The following is a 13,114-nucleotide window of genomic DNA, read 5'->3' on the forward strand; positions in this document are numbered from 1 at the left end:
CGAACATTTTTGGGTCGGACAGGATATACATATGAAAATTTTTTTAGTAGGTCATGAAAAAAACCTTTAAAATCAAACTCGCAAAAAAATCTAAAAAAATTAAATTTCGCAGGCTCGAAAATTATTTTTTTAGGTATGCGTAGTGGAACTTTTTTCCTGAGCCCAAATCCTATCGAAAAATCAATGGCGCGATATCGGTTAACTTTCGTCCATTCAAATCGACCCACCCTAATATATATAGTAAGGGTATGTATAGGAGGTAGATATATCATTCCCCTTCCTTTGATCAGGTCTGGCTGGTGTAAAATTCGTTAGCCATTTCCTCATCTTTCTACAAGCCTACAAGTAGTAGTTCTACAAAAGGCCAGAGATTGCTTACCTCAGATACCTCGAGAATATTAACGTCCTTCAAGGCGTATCCTGTTTTCAAGCGGTATCCGTAGGCTGTTTGTTTTGGCTCTTGCCCGCTGTGGTCTCAGGTTTTTTTTTTTGAAGTTTTTGCGGTAGATATGCCCAACTCGAACCTTCTAGGCTATTCCACTTCCGTAAAAGCTCCTTTTGTTTCTTATAAATTGAAATATTCAAAGACTGAAAACAATAATTATTTTCAATTAAAGCCTTAGTTTAATATTTAATCAACTTGTTTAACTTATTAACTTAAAATAGGTAAAATTTTTAAAGGTAGTCATCAGAGGGTTCAGTACCAAAATAGCGATCACCGAAATTGCCAATACCGGGTATAACGTAAAATTTATCATTCACCTCGGGATCCAATGCTGATGTTATAATTTTCACTTTCGGAAAAGCATATGCAATTGAATGTACACCAATTTCAGCCATCAACAATGATGCTAATATGATATTCTCCTCGGGTACATCATGATCGAGTAGCACACGTAATGCCATCATAGCAGCTGCACCTGTGGCAACAGTAGCATCCATCAATATGACTTTATAGTCTTTTATATCTTTTGGTAAACGTAAATAGTATAATTCGGGTTCACCAGTATTTTGATTTGTTTGTATGAGTATCTTTCCTATGCGTATATCTTTGCATACATCACAAATGGCTTGTTCCATTGTTTCGCCAGCACGTAGAATGGAGACGCCACATATTTTGCGAGAACCCATACGTTTGCCTATAAAGAGAAACAATTACAGAATCTGTTTGAAAGACGACTGTCCAATGCACCTAATATTATATGATAACATTCCCTGGAACACGTTACAAGAGATGTAGACGTATAGAAATTTTCTTGACTCACTTGCACTTACCTTCATAGAGTACGCCTTGTGGTGTTTCCACTGTTGTGGTTTTAAATGGGAACAAACTCAATGCATATTCAATAACCAAACGTATAAGACGTTTCGAATAGAATATGAATTCATCTCGTGAAGTACTACGGCAACGTATAAATGTGTGTAAACCTTTAATTTGTGGTGTAGGTGGCAGTAGATGTAGCGACTCTGGCATTGGTTGATCCTTATAAGAATTCACTAATGTTTCACGTAATTTGAAACCGCGCTATAAATATTTTTGATAAAAAAGCAAAACCCATAGTTAATAATATTTATTTTTATTACTCTCAAATATTTTTACTAACCAATTGCAGTTGCGTATGTACGTGTTGTACTATGAGATGTATAGCTACTTTGTTTTCACCACCACGGGGCACTATAATATCGGCATGCGCCATAGATGGTGCAATATAATTGGCATAGGATGGTTTCACCATAGTCAAATACTGCTTAAGTACGCCGCTGAGATCACGTCCGCGCTGTGAAATGTCTCTGGAAGTTTGAAAATTTTCGTGTGTATTAGTTGCCATTGTATGGACGAAATATGTTATATAAAATAAAAGGTAGTAACTGAAATCACAACGATCCCGTAAACATACCCCCAGTGGGTTAGGGGGTCAGAATATACCCGCGGTAGGTTTGCCTGAAATACAGCGACGAATCACTCCTGCCAATAAATGCTACTTTGGACTAGGTAGGCAATAGTACATTGACCGTCGCGCTGTTCGGACGTGTTTGCTAAGTGCTCGCATTAAAGTTTTAAAGATTTGTTTAAATCACCTTTGCGAGAGTGAAACTTATTTTATCATTAAAATGCCTTGTAGATGTGGGCAGAGAGTTGACCGCAATCAACCTAAGATCCAGTGTGTTAGCTGCAGTGAATTTTTTCATCTCTCCTGTGCTAATGTTCTTCCAACTGATATTGACTACTTAAGTAAATCAAGCATTGCTTCCTATTGAGAAGAGCTTGTGAGAGGGCGCGCGGTAACTCCCTTCGCTCATCCCCTTTCCCACTAAATATAATGCTAGAAAATTATACTCACTCGGTAGCTGATAATGGCTCATCTGACAAAAAATGCAGTGGTGGTGCTATTGAGTTAGATTTTAAATCACTTTTGAGTGAGTTTGCAAAATTAAAAGCTGATAATGCTAAGTGTTCGTCATTGCTTGCATTGGCACTTGATGAATGCAATGGCTCCGTGCACAGGCCAATGACCTGCATGCAGAGTTGCTCTCTGTAAAAAAATTGGTTGGTGACAGTGGCAGTGTTGTTGCTAATGGCATTAAAGAATTGAGAGCTGACTTTGCCCTAATTAAATCAAATCTGCCGTTGTTAGATTCGCGCTTTTGCTCTTGTGATGAGTTGGATAATGCTAATGCTGAGAAATTGTTAATAAAAGATTCTGGTGTAACCAGTGCAAATGCTACCATGAAGGTTGTTGTTGCCCCGTCCAATAATAATTCGTGTTTGAGTGCTTCTATAACTGCTCGAACTGACAATAATAGTCAATATAATAACAATTCAGTTAATGCTACGAACAATACCCAAAGCAAACGCAGCGAGAGTCTCTCGGTAATGAATGCTCAGTCTCAACCTACTATCACTGATGTTACCAATAGCAATGTTGACAATATTGCCAATGTTTTTGTACCTACTAATGATGCTGCTGACGTCACTCCAGTGGAAGCTTCTACGTCAGAAGGCAATTCTGAGTGGTTCACTGTGAGCAAACGCAGAAACCAAAATAAGAAGAAGAAAACTCAGCCAAAAAAAGCAGGGATGCACCTTAACGTTAAGCTAATCGTTTATCAAAAAATTTCCACCGTTTCCGTTGAAACACTTCGAAATATTATCGATAAAGAAATTATCAAAATAAATTGTATCTCGTTTTTAACTGAAACGAAAAGCTTTCGTTAACGTTAAAAACGTTAACAAAAACGTGATACTTTATGTTTGAATTGTGCTGGCAATGCTATAGCAATGGTGAAGCCGTAAGGTGGCAACAACGAGCGCACATACACACACAAACTCTATGTAATTTGTTTGTGTAATTCGTTGGTGGTAATGTCAAAAATACTTTGAGAAATGTTCGTACTGTCAAAATTCATGAGAAAAGTTGCAATCAGCTTGGCTAATGCTATCACCTTTAATGACTCCGCCATCAATCAGCTTTGCCAGCATAGTTTGAAATTAATAATCAACATAAACGATTTGATTTCGTTTTGATATGGCAGAAAACGAAACGAAATCATTTCGTTAATTTGACGATCTTAACGTTAATAAACGAAACGAAATGACTTCGTTTCGTTTATTAACGTTGATTATCGTAACGAAATGATATCGTTTCGTTGGTTAAGCATGCCTGAAAAAAAGTAATCACACAAAATAAACAAATGCAAACAATTGTTGTTGGTACAAGTTTGAATGCAGATTTGGATGTTGTGCGACGTGACGTCGTGAGACGAATTAAATGGCTTCATATATCATTGTTTTTGCACACTGTAACCGAAGAAAAAATCATAGATTACGTCATGCTGCTCTTGATAAAAGCCAACTAACTTGCTACAAATTGATCAAAAAAGGCGTTGAGCCAAAAACCCTTAAATGGGTTAATTTCAAGCTTGACGTCCCAGTCGCAGTTTCTGACACCGTTTTAAAATCAGAACTTTGTCCAGCTAATGTCACAGTACGACCTTTTCGTTCCTTTCGTGCGAACCAGGAGGTCTCCTGATAATGTAGCTCAAAATATGTCTGGCCTTCGGACCAAATGTTCGGCTGTATATACGTACAGTTCTGACTTAGATTATGATATATTCGTGTTTGTTGAATCTTGGCTGAATGATAACTTCTTTGATAGCTCATGCTTCTCCTTTGCGGAATATCTGTTGTATGCGAATGATCTAAAAGTGTTTGCTGTTATAAATAGTTCTGGTGACTCTGAACGTCTGCAATCAGACCTTAATAATGTCGAAAACTGGTGTAGTTTAAATCGTTTATCGTTAAACATAAAAAAAATGCTTTCATGTTGTTTTTCAAAATCAGTTAATACCCTTCGTACTTGCCATAGTATCGCTGGCTATACATTGCAATCTGTTGAAGAAATCAAAGGCCTAGGGGTGTATTTTGACACTAAATTTAAATTCTCTACGCATGTAAACTATGTCATAGCGCGATCATACGCAATGCTTCACTAGCCCTTACACTATGAAGTCACTATATTCTGTCTTTGTCAGATCGAGGTTGGAGTATGCGGCTGTCATTTGGAGACCCTACCAAATTGGCCTCTCTAATCGGCTTGAGCGTGTTCAGAAAGTTTTTTTACGATTTGCTCTTGGATCTTTAAACTTTTCCGAACCAATGCCTTCGTATGAATCACGATGCTTTTTAATTGCATTAAACACGCTTGCAAATAGACGCTCCATTCTATCTTGCACATTTGTCATTGGCATAACTTCAGGGACCATTGATTGTCCGTCACTTCTTGATAAAATTCAGTTTAATGTACCATGCAGAAACTCCGATAGTTTGAACCCTTAAAAATTGGGTTTTCTAGAACTATTTATGGTGTAAATGCTCCTATTTCTAGGGCTTTTGCTGATCTGAATACGTTTTTTAACTCCTCAGGTGCTGACTACACTTTTTCTTACCCTGCCTTAATTAACAGTTTAAGATATTATTTTTCTTAGGATTAAGTTAATGTAAAAATTTGCATAATATAGTCTGTAAGAATCTATAAATTCAAAGACTCAACTTAAATAAATAAATAAATAAAAAAAATAAATAAATAAAATAAATAAATTGAAAAGTAAATTCCTCTCTCGGCAAACAAAAATCATACTCTACAAGTCACTTGTCGTACCCGTCCTGCTATATGGGGCAGAAACATGGACCATGACAACAGCAGATGAAGCGGCTCTGCGAGTGTTCGAGAGAAAAGTTCTTCGAAAGATTTATGGACCTATACGCGTTGGCGATGGCGAGAACCGAAGAAGATTTAACGATGAGCTGTACGCGCATTACGCAGACATCAACATAGTCCAGCGAATTAAAACGCAGCGGCTACGCTTGCTAGGCCATGTTATGCGAATGAAAGATGACGCTCCGGCCAAGAAAGTGTTTCTATCGGAACCCGCGTATAGAAGCAGAGGTAGAGGGCGGCCCCACTCCGTTGGAAGGAACAGCTGGAAAACGATTTAAACTCCTTTAGTGTGACCAATTGGCACCGGTTGGCAGAGAGGAGCGACTGGAGCGCCTTGTTGGAAGGACATAACCGTTTAAACGGTTAAGCGCCAATTAAGTAAGTATGTAAGGTTTGCCTGTCGTAAGACGCGACTAAAATACCAGATTCAAGGGGCTGTGTAGCGCAACCCTTTCAGGTTGCCAGCGCAATATATAGCTTCTTCAAACCCAATTGTCAACCCCACCTATCCGTGGTGAATCCTGTTTCACTAACAGAAGAGGTTCTGGCTGCCACAAGCTTCTTGGGGGTGGGGAGGGAGGGATGGCCTGAATGCTTAATTTGGTCATATAAATCGTTCCCGAGATGGTCGAGCTAGCACCTTAATGGTGATGTGTTACCGGAACATACCGGATCTGTATCCGGCAAAGGACCATCACATCGATAACACTCCCCAAAACCTTCGGGGAGCAAACTCATCGCTACAACAACAACAACATCCCGTAAACATCGCAAAATGGTCGCATTTATTTCGAAAACAATCCTAAAATGAACAGAAGATTGATTTGAAATCATTACAATATAATCCTTAGAAACTTCCGCATTGTACCCGTACTGACCCGAACATACTATGAAAACAGGCCCAAAATAGTTTATGAGCCTATATCTAATATTTTAAGAGCATATATCGAAATCAACCCGAAATGGTTCCAAAATTATTCAAGTACAATGCCGAAATGATACTAAAGATAATTTCGAAGCTATTCAAAAACAGTCATGAATTTTTCTAAAAATAATCTCTAAACAAGCAAAAGATAGTTCCGAAATTATTTTTAAATAGTTCGAAAAAAGCTCCTAATGATACCAATACAATTTCGAACTCAGTTTAAAAATCGTTCCAAAATGATCCTGATAAAGTTTCGATACGACCCTTAAAACAACCTCGAAAACATTTTTCATACCATTCGGTGTTAGTCCCGCAATAGCCTCCGGTTGATCCTCAAATAGTCCCGGAGATAGTCTCGAAATCATCTCAAATTTATCCGAAGATGATATAATCAAGAAAATATCCCTAAACAAAACGAAACCCAAATAATTCAAAAGCTCCGGAAATGTTTCGAAGGGTCGCGAAAAAACCCTTAAATAGTCTGGAGATATTCCCGAAATAATCATGTAGTGGTTCCGAACTTATTTGACAACAACACCGAAATGATCTTGAAAACAATTGGAAATAGACCCCAACATGTTTCTTTGTACAGTTCCGAAGTGGTCCAGAAATGATTCCCAATAGATAACAAAAACAATCCCCAAATTAATTAAACTACACCTTTTCCAGTTTAAGTTCAGAAAATTACAATTCAAGTTCAGAATTTCCAATTTAAATTCAGAAATTTACAATTCAAGTTCAGAAATTCCATTTTAAATTCAGAAATTCCTTTTTAAATTCAGAAATTCCTTTTTAACGTCAGAAATTTACAATTCATATGCAGAAAGTTACAATTCAAGTTTAGAAATTCCAATTTAAGCTCAGAAAACTGCAATTCAAGTTCAGAAACATTGATCTGTATTGAGTATGACAGCAGTGATGACGAAATCAACGGAGCGTCCACAATCCCGCAAGTAACGTATAAGTACTGTGTGCACAGATCAAGTCTTCCTCCACCTGCCTCTCACAACTCTGTGGAGGTCTCCCCTTCCACTGCTTCCAAACTGCGGTGTCGACTGTAGTACTTTCATGGCGGAGCGTCCTCTTGCACTTGTTGCAAAGAGTTATCCTCCGTTTGATTTCTTAGCTCGGGATGTACACGCCTTGGAGAAAACTTGGGGTACAGTATATCCAAGCCACCATTGTCAACGAAGCATCAACACTTCCACAAGTAACATATAAGTATTGCATTACGCATTATGAATTGGAATAACTTTTGAAAAATAACACCCTAGTTATAATTTTCTGAATTTGAATAGTAATTTTCTGAACTTGAAATGCAATTTTCTGAACTTGACTTGTAATTTTCTGAACTTGAATTGTAATTTTCTGAACTTGATATGAAAATTCTGAACTTGAATTGTAATTTTCTGAACTTGAATTGGAATTTCTGAAATTGAATTGTAATTTTCTGAACTTGAATTGGAAAATCTGAACTTGAATTGTAAATTTCTGAACTTGAATTGTAAATTTCTGAATTTAAATTGAAAATTCTGAACTTGAGTTGTAATTTTCTGAACTTGAATTGCAATTTTCTGAACTTAAACTGGAAAAGGTGTATACCAAACAGTCCTGAAATGATCCCAAATGACCCTGCTGAAAAGAAACCTGCAAATATCCAAATATGTTTCCAAAACTAACTAAATGGTACCCGATTTATCGGAAAACTATCCCGAAATTATACTGAAATAGCATTTAAACGATCGAGAAATTATAAGGCTGTATTACCAAAATCATACCGGAATCAATACAAAATGATAAATGAGGAGTTCCAAACCAAAATGCAATAAGTGCACCCTTAACTTTTTTTGACCTATGTAACAATCTTTATGGAAAGTAAAAACCTAAAAATTTAGGTGTTCTGGAACATTTCGAAAACCATGTTTCATAGTGTCATATATAGGGTATAACAATGTGCGTATACGAACGTAACAAAATGCAACCCTTTAAGAATAGAAGTCAAGATGTAATTAGTAATAAGAATAATGTACGAAGAGAATGAATAAATGGTCAGTCACTATCCAGAAAGCAAACCCACGAGTTGGTTACATTAACTGGCGACGAGACAAAAAAAAAAAAAACACGTGTGCTAATTTATCAAGCTGAAGAGCTTATCGGAGTATGCCCACCGAATCACCGAACAATACGGGAGGAAGCACCGCTAATGTACAAAACGCGCCAACGAGCAACATGGCGGTCAATAACACTAATGCGAGAACAAATCTTTTTAACTTCGAAGCCTTCGACGCAAAAATTACTACATTTTCGCGTTGGGTAAAGCGATTAGAGACTGCAATGGCAATTCATGGAATAAGTGACTCCGCCGAAGTCCGGCGTAATCTCCTTTTGTATTACATTGGAGCAAATACGTACAATATCCTCTGTGACAAATTGCTGCCACAAATGCCAGAGGAAAAACAGTACGGTGAATTGGTATCAATGCTAAAAAACCATTTCGACCCTAAGCCTAACGAGATATTGGAAAACTACAGGTTTAATTCCAGGAAACAAAATGGCGGTGAGTCGTGCACAGAATTCATCACGGCACTTCGACGATTGGCAGTAGGTTGCAATTTTGGTGCATATTTAGATACTGCATTGAGGAATCAATTTGTGTTTGGTCTTACAAATCAACGAATTCAAAGTCGACTTTTAGAAGAAAAAACCTTCACGCTAGATCAAGCCATTAATTTAGCAATGGCAGTCGAAACGGCAGAAAAGGGAGGTGCAGAACTGCAGATTAAAGAAGGTGCAAAAGAAGGGGTAAATAAAATGGTTGAAAGAAAAAGCGGATACAAAGGTAAAACAAAAGGTAACATAAAAAAGTCATCAAATGATGGTAAAGAAGAAAAGCACCAATGTTTCCGCTGTGGCAACACTGCGCACACAGCGAAAGAGTGCACATAAAAAGACGCAAAATGTCATTTCTGTAAGAAACGAGGGCACTTACGAAAAGTGTGTTTTCAAGAAAAGAAAAAGAAAATAAATCAAATAGACACAGGAGTGGAAAAAACTGTGGAAGAGTTACTGCAAGTTAACGAAAAAATCGTAAACAATATACGACAAAAAATTAAGTGCGAGCTCAAAGTAAGCGGCGCAAACATACAATTTGAAGTAGATACAGGCTCGCCAGTATCAATAATTAATATGAAAGAGGCAAAGAAACATTTCCCCAAATTAAAAGTATTCCCTACGGACACTGAGTTAATAAGCTATTGTGGCACTTCACTAAATTGTGTTGGGTATGTATGGGTTAGCGTAGAATCCCAGAATAATACAGTACCAGTGAAGCTATACATTGTGCGATCCGATCGAATGCCTCTACTCGGTAGGGAGTGGCTTCGCAGTATTAAGTTAAACTGGGGTGACGTAATGGAAAAACAGTTAACGTGCAACAAAGTCCATTCGATGCCATTAAAATCTAACAATGTTATTGAAATGCTAAAGGGCAAATATCCCGAAGTTTTTTCTCCTACAGTAGGTAAAATAACAGACACGCAAGCCAGATTGCACTTAAAGCCGAATGCTACACCGAAGTTTGTAAGAGCGCGAAGGGTGGCTTTTCTACTGTACGATGTGGTGGAAAAGGAAATAGACAGGCAAGTGGAAGAGGGGCTTCTTGTGAAAGTTGAACAGAGTGAATGGGCAACACCTTTAGTTGTAATACCCAAGAAACAGGGTGGCGTACGGATTTGCGGGGATTACAAGGTTACCCTTAATCCAGCTTTGGTAGTGGACCAGCACCCATTGCCCACAATCGATGAGCTATTTTCCAAAATGTCAGGTGGAAAGAAGTTTTCCAAGATCGATCTGTCGAGTGCATATCTACAATTAGAGGTGCACCCGGATGATCAAAAATTTATGACGCTGAGCACTCACAAAGGTTTATATCAACCCACGAGACTCATGTTTGGCATTGCCAGCGCACCCGCTAAGTGGCAACGGTTAATGGAACAGTTGGTGGGAGATATTCCCGGAGTGTCGGTATTTCTTGATGACATTAAGATCACAGCAGCCAACGATGAAGAACATATCTTTCGGCTAGACACAGTTCTTCAACGACTGCACAATCACAATATGCGTGTGAATATACAAAAGTGTGAATTTATGAAAGACCGTATAGAATATTGCGGATATGTGATTGATGAATGTGGTATACATAGGGTCAAAAGCAAAGTGGATGCGATACAAAAAATGAAAAAGCCTACAAACAAAGATGAAGTACGGGCGTTCTTGGGCCTAATTAATTACTATGGCCGTTTTGTAAAAAACTTGAGCAACATCATCTATCCGCTAAATAAGCTGCTACAAAATGATGTAAAATTTGTATTCGACAAAAACTGCGAAAAAGCATTCGCTGAAGTGAAAGAGCAAATGCAGTCCAGTTTATTTTTAACACACTATGATCCAAAGCTGCCGGTAGTATTGGCTGTAGATGCCAGTCCCGTTGGAGTAGGTGCGGTCCTCAGCCACGTCTATGAGGACGGTTCGGAGAAACCTTTGCAATTTGCATCGCAGACCCTTGACAAAACACAGCAAAAATATAGTCAAATTGATAAGGAAGCATATGCTATTATTTTCGGTGTTCGCAAATTTTACCAGTACTTGTATGGTAAACGTTTTATACTAGTAACGGACAATAAACCGATTTCACAAATATTTTCACCGCATAAGGGCTTGCCCCTGTTGTCAGCCACAAGAATGCAGCACTACGCAATATTTCTGGCACATTTCGATTTTGAAATTCGATTAAAACGATCCAAGGATAATGCTAATGCGGATGCAATGTAGCGATTACCGATTTCGGAGATTAATGGAAAGATAGAAGAGGTAGACATGATCGAGCAGGAGATGATAGATAATCTACCGGTTACAGCCAACGAGTTAAGAAAAAAAACTGAAGAGGATGACGAAGTAAAGATTCTGCTACAATGTTTGAAATTGGGAAGAGATGCGGACCCAAAACATCGTTTTGGAATCACTCAAACAGAATTCAGTCTACAACACGGTTGCTTAATGCGAGGTTTACGAGTGTATATACCAGCACCCTTACGAAAGAAAATTCTCGACGAGTTACATTGTGCGCATTTTGGAATTAGTAGGATGAAGAGCCTGGCAAGAGCATACTGCTGGTGGAACAGGATGGACAAAGACATTGAGGACCTAGTCTCGAATTGTTCAGAGTGCCAACTTTCTAGACCAAACGCAAAGCTAGTAAAGCCGGTTCACACTGGGTGGTCCCAAAGAAACCGTTTGAAAGAGTGCACGCCGACTTTGCAGGACCATTCATGGGTAAATACCTTTTCATTTTAATCGACGCTTTCAGTAAATGGCCTGAAGTACATATTGTACCGAACATGACAACGAGTATCATGATTCAGAAATGCCGAGAAATATTTTCCACGTTTGGAATCCCCGACGTTTTTGTTAGCGATCACGGAACGCAATTCGTTTCCAGTGAATTCCAAAATTTTTTGAAATTGAATGGGATTATCCACAAGATGGGAGCTCCATACCATCCCGCAACCAACGGCCAGGCGGAAAGGTTTGTCCAAACGATAAAAAATAAACTTAGAGCCTCGAAATGCAACGCGGTAGACATGAATTGCGAATTGACAAAGATCCTACTCGCATATAGAAGGGCAATTCATCCAGCTACCCAGAAGTCACCATCTATGCTTATGTTGGGTCGACAAATAAAATCGCGCATAGATTTACTACTACCACAAAACGCAGGAAAGCCGAGCGAACGTAAAATTGTAGAATCAAAATTTTCGGTCGGAGAGAGAGTGGCGGCACGCGAGTACCTGGCAAAGGAAAAATGGCGTTTTGGAACGGTTATTGAGGAGTTAGGAGAGTTACATTTCAGTATTCGATTAGACGATGGTCGTATTTGGAAGAGACACGTTGATCAGTTAAGGAAAATCGGCAGTAAGACGAGCTTGGAAGTAGAGGACGACCAAACATCTGCTTCGAAACCTACAACATATCGGTTTGTATATCCTAATCCTAACCAAGATAAAAGTTTCATTCTAGGTTCGAGCCAGATTCAGGAATCACAGCCCTTATTGATAAATGAGTCGTCGCCACCAAAGCCGACAACGCAAGGAGCGTCAAACCCGGAAGGGAAAGCCAATAAGGGAGTCGAAATAAGAGAGGCAGTAGAGACCCCAGTTAACATTGAAGGTGACAATTTACGTCGACAATCAAAACGAACACGGAACATACCACTACGTTTCCGACAATCATAATTTCAAATGTAAAATATAAATAGTCAGGAATTTCATTTGTTCTATTTTCCATATCAATGTAAACGTACTTAGATTTATAAGCAAGGAAGCTTAATCCTTACACTAATGCCATATGAATTAATAAATAAGTGAAGGATTAAGGAGGGGGAGAAGTGTCATATATAGGGTATAACAATGTGCGTATACGAACGTAACAAAATGCAACCCTTTAAGAATAGAAGTCAAGATGTAATTAGTAATAAGAATAATGTACGAAGAGAATGAATAAATGGTCAGTCACTATCCAGAAAGCAAACCCACGAGTTGGTTACATTACATAGCAAAACGCAATAATTGCATACAATTAAAAAATTTGTTTAGTTTATATGAATGAGGATAAGTTGTAGAGTACTGCGTACGCATCGTGTTATACGTTCACGGAGGAAAGCCCCTTTTCACTCAAAAGATTAAAACGATGATAACAAATTATGCATCTTATGTGTACGCATGATCCCTAACTCAAAAATGTAACTAATTCGATTCACCAGTTAAGAGCTATTTGGATTTAAAAAAATGGTTTCGATCACGAGTAGCTAAACACGATACGGGCACTGGTATATTCCTTATGGACAACTTAAATATTACCTTAGGAATATTTAACACAGCTGATCCTCATACGTATAAAAAGTTTAGCCCGATTT

At 38.3% G+C, this 13,114-nt stretch overlaps 1 protein-coding gene across 4 annotated transcripts in view; it reads right to left on the reverse strand.

The window, feature by feature from the left end:
• Nucleotides 1–601: 601 nt before the first annotated feature.
• l(2)k01209 (lethal (2) k01209) overlaps nt 602–13,114 on the reverse strand; it is a 51,207-nt gene continuing 38,694 nt past the window's right edge. For all 4 annotated transcript variants that reach the window (XM_067774923.1, XM_067774921.1, XM_067774920.1 and 1 more), the window contains 3 exons: nt 1,605–1,791; nt 1,276–1,525; nt 602–1,139 (listed from right to left, as the gene is read on the reverse strand). In XM_067774923.1, coding sequence (XP_067631024.1) covers nt 676–1,139; nt 1,276–1,525; nt 1,605–1,791 — 901 coding nt within the window. In that variant the 3' untranslated portion in view covers nt 602–675. The remainder of the gene's footprint in view (nt 1,140–1,275; nt 1,526–1,604; nt 1,792–13,114) is intronic.

Source organism: Eurosta solidaginis, chromosome 3 (assembly GCF_040869045.1).
Source record: "Eurosta solidaginis isolate ZX-2024a chromosome 3, ASM4086904v1, whole genome shotgun sequence".
In the NCBI taxonomy this organism is placed as follows: Eukaryota; Metazoa; Arthropoda; class Insecta; order Diptera; family Tephritidae; genus Eurosta; species Eurosta solidaginis.